We start from the raw sequence: 6,832 nt of genomic DNA, 5'->3' as shown, positions 1-6,832 counted from the left end.
CTCCCGCAGCCTCCCTCCCGCAGCCTCCCTCCCGCAGCCTCCCTCCCCGGCGCTGACGAACGTGCGAGCAGAGCCTCTGGGAGCGGGGCAGGCCCTGGCAGCGAGCTCTCCTGAGATGAGTCACGGAGCCGGCCGGGTGCTCCGGCACCACGTGGGGCTGCCCCTGCTGCCGGCACGAGCCTGCCTGGGTCGCGCTGGGGGTGCTGGCGGCCGTGGGAGGCAGCGAGCGGCTGCGCGTGCCGGGGCTGCTCGGGGCTGAGCGCTGTCTCCCTGCAGAGATCGCCCGGCATTTCCGCTTCGGCAGCCAGGAGGACGCGCACGAGTTCCTGCGCTACACCATCGATGCCATGCAGAAGGCCTGCCTCAACGGCTGCACCAGGTACGCGGCAGGGCAGCGGGAGGTGGCCGTGCCACGGCCCTGGGCTCTGCCCTGCTCTGCCCCGCGTGGCTGCAGTCCTGGCCCCAGGTGCTGTGGCTGCTGGGGGGTCCGGGTGTGCTGCATGGTGCAGCCCCCGTTGGAGGCTGTGCGGGAGCAGCTTTCTTCCCCCTGAGCCCTCAGTCCCAGCGCAGTGGCATCGCGTCTGTGTTCAGCACCGGGCTCTGAGCTCCAGCCGGGTCGGCTGTGCCTGGGGGGCGTCGTGTGCCCGCAGCCTGGCCCCCTGGGCTCCCCCCAGAAAGGCTGCAGCGTCCTCGTGCTCCCCACAGGCCGGGCAGGGGTGGGGGCTGCGCTGCTGCAGTGCCTGGGGACGCGGTGTGGCCCTTTAGGGGTGGCCCTCGTGCAGTCGCATGGGGCGGTGTGAGATCCGTGGCTTGTTCCCCAGGTTGGATCGCCAGACCCAGGCCACAACGCTGGTTCACCAGATCTTCGGCGGCTACCTGCGCTCCCGTGGTGAGTGCTGGGTCCGTGGCTTCAGGAGCACGGCTCGCTGGTACTCCGAGAGCCTGGCACTAAAAACCTCTGGGGAAAATAGCGAAACCGGTGTGAATTGCCCAGGGCTGCAGTCTCACACTCCTGCTGCGCACGTGGGTCTTGGCCCCTGCTGTGGCAGCGCAGAAAGCTGTTGGCTGTGGGCCCCTGGCGCGATACCCAGCAGAGGAGTCGGTGTTTGCAGCTGTCTGGTGACACTGGCTGTGCCAGCGAGCGGAGGCAGTGCCAGCCTGCCTCCCTGCCAGCTGCGAGCACGCAGCAGGGGCCTGGAGCTGACGTCCCGGAGCCCGGGGAGGGGCAGTGCTGCAGCTGCTGTGGGCGCAGAGCTGTCGGGGTGCTCACGGCTGTTTCCTCTGCAGTGAAGTGCTCCGTGTGCAAGAGCGTCTCGGACACCTACGACCCCTACCTGGACGTGGCACTGGAGATCAGGGTATGGCAGCAGGGATGGGAAGAGCCCCGCTCTTGGAGGGGATGCTTCTGCAGCTGCCCCAGCACTGTTCTCACGCAAACGGCACGGCTCTGTGCAAGCAAGAGGGAACCAGCAGCTGCCGCGGCGCTGCCTCCCTGCGGGGCAGAGCAGTGCCCTCGGCCGGAGCGGAGCCGTGGCCTCTGCTGGGGCTCGTAGTGCTGGGCAGCCACGGCAGGGGGGGGCGGTGGTGGGCCCCCAGGTTCGACGTCCCCACGCTCGGTGTCACCTCGGGGGAATCCGGCCGCGCAGTAGCGTGGGCAGCCCACCCGTTCGCTGAGCTCTGCTCTGTCCTTGCAGCAAGCCGCGAACATCGTGCGAGCGCTGGAGCTGTTTGTGAAGTCGGACGTGCTGAGCGGGGAGAATGCCTACATGTGTGCCCGGTGAGCCAGGGCTGACGGAGCCTGCGGTGGGGAGCAGGGGAAGGCTGCTGCGGTATGGGGACAGCCCAGGCTGAGGCAGGGGACACGAGGCCACTGTGATGGAGCTGTCCCTGCTCCGGCTGCCTCCTCTCACGAGGGTCTGGGCAGCAGACGTGGCCATGAGCTGGTGTCAGCGTGGTCACTTCCATGGAGTCTGCCCCTCGGCCCGGGGTAGCGGTCAGGGTGGAGTAGTTTGGGTAGCCTGAGCTCTTCCTCTACAGATGCAAGAAGAAGGTGCCAGCCAGCAAACGTTTCACCATCCACCGAGCTTCCAATGTCCTCACGCTCTCACTGAAGCGCTTCGCTAACTTCAGCGGAGGCAAAATCACAAAGGTGAGAGCTCAGCGGGCCCCCAGCTCGAGGCCCTGCTGGCCAGGGCGGAGTGGAGGGTCCCGTGGAGGGTCCCGTGGAAGGGTCCCGTGGAGGGCCCTGTGTGCAGCAGAGCTGAGCCGCAGCCTGGCAGCCTTTTCCCAGCAGTGCCACAGGGCCAGAGACGTGCGGGGGGGCTCTGGTCTGTCCCAGTGGACAGAGGGGCTCGTAGGGCAGCCGGAGCTGCTTTGGCTCTGGCAAGAAAGATTCCTGAGACGTCCTCTCCCCGCAGGACGTGGGGTACCCCGAGTTCCTGAACATCCGGCCGTACATGTCTCAGAACAGCGGGGACCCCGTCATGTACGGGCTGTACGCGGTGCTGGTGCACTCCGGCTACAGCTGCCACGCAGGACACTACTACTGCTACGTGAAGGTGAGCCCGGGCTGCTCCCCGGGGCCGGGCTGGCTCCGCTCGTGGGTGCCTGCAGGGCGTGGGACGGGTGCTCGGCGGGCATGCGTGGCCCGGAGGGGCCCTGGGCAGGGCCTGACCCCGCTCTGCTCTCCCCCAGGCCAGCAACGGGCAGTGGTATCAGATGAACGACTCCCTGGTGCACTGCAGCAACATCAAGGTGGTCCTCAACCAGCAGGCCTACGTGCTCTTCTACCTGAGGTGAGGTGCCCTGTGCCTCCTGGCCCGGAGGCTGGTTTTAACCCTCCCGGTTTTAACCCTCCCGGTTTTAACCCTCCCGGTTTTAACCCTCCCGGTTTTAACCCTCCCGGTTTTAACCCCTGCTCTCTGCCTTCGCCAGAATCCCCAGCCCCAGGAAGGGCTCAGACGTGCCCGTTGCCAAAGCCCCCTCCAGCCTGCCCAGCCGCCCAGCCTCCGTCTCTGACCAGATCAAGAAAAGCACGACCAACGGGCCCCTGCCGTCACCGCTGCTGGGCCGGGTGAGTCCCAGCGGCTGCGGGTGGGTGGGGAGCGGGGAGGGTCCCTCTGTGGGGAGGGTCCCGCGGTGCCCAGGCTCAGTGTGGGCTGAACTTCCCCGTTCCTCCTTGCCCAGAGACCAGAGGTGCTGCCAGGCAAGAAGCTGCCAGGGCCGGAGGAGATCGGGGTCCCGGTGGCCCGCAGTGCGCCGGGCGCGGGGCCGAAGCTGCTGAACGGATCCGCCCCGCCAAGGCCGCCCGCTGCGTCCCCGTCACCCAAGCTGCCCCTCAGAGCCGCCCAGGCAGCTGTGACACCGACTGACGACGTGTCCCGGAGGCCCAAGAAGCCACCGTCCTCCCCGCAGCAGCCCCCGGTGCCCAGGGCAGCTCAGGGCCCCGGCAGCGCGGCCAGGCCCGAGGCGGATCTGCCCCGGCAGAGCTCTGGGGACAGCAAGCAGCCGCCCGCCTCGCCCCAGCCCGGCCCTGGCACTCCGGAGCGGGGCTCCTGCAGGAGCAGCACCACCAGCCCGGCACACACCGCAGGGGGGGACCTGGCCAAAGCGTCCCAGAAGGCCAAGACCGCAGCGGGAGGCTTCTGCCCCTCTCAGGACACGGACTGTGGTGCGGAGCTCCCCGCCGGCCGTGCCGCCGAACCTGCCAGCCCCGAAGACTCCAAGGTGGTGAAAACGAAGTCCTCCCTGCTGGGCAGCGCCGCGGCGGAGCTGAGCAGCACCATGTCACCGCCTCCGGCCAAGAAGCTGGCGCTCTCTGCCAAAAAGGTGAGTCCGGGCCTCGCGCCGCCCGCGTTGGGTGCGCGTGCTCGGGCGGTGCAGAGGCAGCGCTCGTGAAGCCAGCGTGGGTCTGGGAGAGCCCCCGGGGCTCTGTTCTGCCCTGTGGCTGGGTCAGGGCGTGGGGCCAGGCCCCTGCTGCTGTTCACGGGTGGTTTGCATCCCCGAGCCATGCTGGAGGTGGCTCCTTCCTCGCTCAAGCGAGCGCGTCCCGGTGTTGGGCACATCTCGGCGGGGGTGTGGGTGACCTGCAGCCCTCCAGCTGCAGGGCTGCCCCTGCCCAGCCGATGGCGTGGGGGGGTCTCTGGATGCTGCCCTGCAGCCCAGGGCCTTGTGCTGGGGTTTTTGTGCTTTAAATTTCCTTCCTTCCTTTTTTCCTTTGTGCTTCTAACTGAAAACACTTCTGATTCTTCTTCTACCACCCCCCACTTTCCTCTCCCCCTCTGTGTCTGTTCCCCTCCCCTTTCTCTGGGCTCCCCTTTTTATTTTTCTCCTCTTGGCTCACGGAAACCTTTTCGTTAGACCACCAAGTTTTTATTTATGTCGATAACTGCAGGGCAGCACCCCGCGGAGGGCGAGCGGAAGTGACCGCCGCGCGCAGCCTCACCCGCAATCCGCCGGCCACTCCTTCCCCACGACCACCACCCACCCCGACTCCTCTCCCTGGCCTCTCGGCAAGCCCAGGTAAGCTCCCGGGAGGCTCCCGGGCTCCCACCCGACACCAAAGCCAGCAGCAGCCCCGGAGCTGGCTGTGCGGCGCTGGACTGGCGTTGCAGCTGGCCGGGGGCACCTTGGCACCCGCACCCCTCGTCCCCGGGCTGTCGGAGCTCGTTCTGAGCCCCAGAAGCAGGGCGGTTTCTCCGGCTGCTGGCACGAGGCAGGCTCTCTGCAGGCTCTGGCCGTGTGTTACTGCCCCGTGGCATCGGGAGGCACCAGCTTGGTCTGGATCCTGTTCTGGGTCTCCCTTGCACCCTGTGCTGCGGCAGCGCTCGCTCCTTCCTAACTGCGCTTGCAGCTGCCCCCAGAGCAGGCTCTGACTTGGGTTTCTTGGCTTCATGGCTCAGGTGGAGCCAGCTGGGTGCTTGTGCACCTCGGGAGGGGAGGCAGAGCAGGGCTCCTGCTCCTGACTTGGCTTTCAGAACACGTCAGCCTCTTTCTGTACGTCAGCCTCTCTTTCTGTCCCTCAGGCTGCCCTCATCTGCTATCAGACTGCCAAACCCCGAAAAGCCTGCCTTCAGCTTCGCCCCCAGCTCAGCCCCTCGGCTCCCGGCCTCCCCCCTGACCAACGGTTCCACGGCCCCCTCCTCGCACCCCCGTCCTGCCTGCGGCGGGGAGCACGGGCCCGGCCACGCCAGCGCTTCCTCCAAGAAGAAGCATCGGAAGCAGCACCCTGAAGCAGGCGGCAGCCCCTGCGCTCTGCCTGTGAACGGCAAGGATGAAGCCTCCAGTCCCCCCAAGAAGAGGAGGAACACGGCTCAGGAGGGCTCGCTGTCCCCTGCGGGGAAGGGGGCGGCCGGCGCAGATGCTGGCAGGGAGGAGCTGCAGAGCCGGCCCAAGCAGCAGGCATCAGCCCCCAGCTGCTTCCCAGGCGCGGAGCCCATCTCCCCGCTCAAGAAGAAGAAGAAGAAGAGGCGGCTGCAGGAGACAGAAGAGCGCTGCCTCGGGACGCTGCCCTCGGGCAGGTGAGGGGCCAGGGGGGCTGGGGGCACTGACCCACTCTGCAGGCAGCTCCCCCCAACATATAGCACCCCCTGCTAGGGCAGGGGCTCCTTGCTCCTATTGCCCCGTCCCCACGGCTGGCCCAGACCCAGCTAACGCTTGCTGCCTTCCCCAGCTCTAGGAGGGACGAGGCAGAGCCCTGGCAGACGAAGCAGCAGAGCCCGGAGCCCAGCCCTGGAGAGAGCGAGCATCGCAAGCGCAAGCGCAGGGAAAGCCCGGGCAGCCCCACCTCGGAGCAGCCGCCTGCCCCCAGCGCCCCAGGTACGGCCGCGTGCCGCTGCCCTGGGGGATGATTCGCAGAGGTGGGGTGAGGCGGGATCCCCCCCACAAGCTGGTCCTCACCCCCTGCTCTTCCTGCAGCGGCAGCGTGTGCCTGGGGCAGCCAGGCCGGAGACGGGTGCAGGCGCCACGCGGCTGCCCCCAGCCCGGAGCCTGGCCCAGGGGCTGGCAGCGCAGCCCGCAGCCAGGAGCGTGGCGTGGTGCAGGAGCTGCTCAGGAACTCCTTGGACAAGGCTTACGGCAAGCAAGGTAACGACCCCCTGTGGGCTGGGGGGGCTGCTGGGCGCACAGCCCCCAGCTCCTGCCCGAGCAGAGCGGCCCTGCGGGGGCTCCTGGAGCCGGGCTCACCTACCCAGCCGGGGGGCTCCTGGAGCCGGCTCTGTCTGGGGGCCGGCAAGGGGGTGCCGTGGAGCCCGGGGCCCTGCTCCTGCTGACGGTGTCGCTTTGCAGTCCTGACCTGGGAGGGCGAGCTGTCGGCTGTCAGCCAGGACGCCATCCAGGACGCCGCGTGGGCCCGCAGCGAGACCGTCATCGACGAGTGGGACGAGGAGTTCGATCGAGGGAAGGTGAGCGCTGGCTGCGCCCCCGGGGGTGGCGGGGGGCTGCAGGGCCGCCCCTCTTGCCCTGACCCGAGAGCCTTCCCCCCTCTGCACAGGTGAAAAAGGTTAAAAAGCTGAAGCGGGAGCGGCGGAGGCACTTCAACCCTTTCCAGCAGCTGCAGAGCAAGCGCAACTTCTGGTCCGTGACGCACCCCGCCAAGGCGGCCAGCCTCAGCTACCGGCTCTGAGGTGAGCAGCGGGGCCGGGGGGGGGCTGAGGGGGGCAGCTCTGCCCCGAGGGGTGCTAACACCGTTCCTTCCCCCCCCAGGTGGAGATCGCAGCCTGCAGTGAACGGAGCAGGGCCGGGCCCAGCCCCGAGGAGCAGCGAGGGGCCCTGGAGCTGCTGCACCCCTCTGGGGGCAGGGGGGGCTTGGCCTGCAGCGAGGGGCCCCCTACCC

At 68.4% G+C, this 6,832-nt stretch overlaps 1 protein-coding gene across 1 annotated transcript in view; it reads left to right on the top strand.

The window, feature by feature from the left end:
- Window positions 1-6,622, top strand: part of USP36 (ubiquitin specific peptidase 36) — a gene marked incomplete at its 5' end in the record, with an annotated part of 7,705 nt that extends 1,083 nt beyond the window's left edge. Inside the window, 15 exons of the mRNA XM_035312639.1 lie at window positions 277-379; window positions 822-889; window positions 1,288-1,358; window positions 1,695-1,777; window positions 2,038-2,149; window positions 2,418-2,558; window positions 2,695-2,795; window positions 2,935-3,073; window positions 3,187-3,828; window positions 4,394-4,521; window positions 5,025-5,519; window positions 5,672-5,817; window positions 5,917-6,084; window positions 6,286-6,401; window positions 6,491-6,622. Of these exons, the coding sequence (XP_035168530.1) occupies window positions 277-379; window positions 822-889; window positions 1,288-1,358; window positions 1,695-1,777; window positions 2,038-2,149; window positions 2,418-2,558; window positions 2,695-2,795; window positions 2,935-3,073; window positions 3,187-3,828; window positions 4,394-4,521; window positions 5,025-5,519; window positions 5,672-5,817; window positions 5,917-6,084; window positions 6,286-6,401; window positions 6,491-6,622 (2,645 nt within the window). The remainder of the gene's footprint in view (window positions 1-276; window positions 380-821; window positions 890-1,287; window positions 1,359-1,694; window positions 1,778-2,037; window positions 2,150-2,417; window positions 2,559-2,694; window positions 2,796-2,934; window positions 3,074-3,186; window positions 3,829-4,393; window positions 4,522-5,024; window positions 5,520-5,671; window positions 5,818-5,916; window positions 6,085-6,285; window positions 6,402-6,490) is intronic.
- Window positions 6,623-6,832: the final 210 nt, after the last annotated feature.

The sequence above is a fragment of the Oxyura jamaicensis genome (genome assembly GCF_011077185.1).
Source record: "Oxyura jamaicensis isolate SHBP4307 breed ruddy duck chromosome 18 unlocalized genomic scaffold, BPBGC_Ojam_1.0 oxy18_random_OJ70997, whole genome shotgun sequence".
Lineage (NCBI taxonomy): Eukaryota > Metazoa > Chordata > Aves > Anseriformes > Anatidae > Oxyura > Oxyura jamaicensis.
This window is presented reverse-complemented; position numbering and strand designations above follow the sequence as displayed.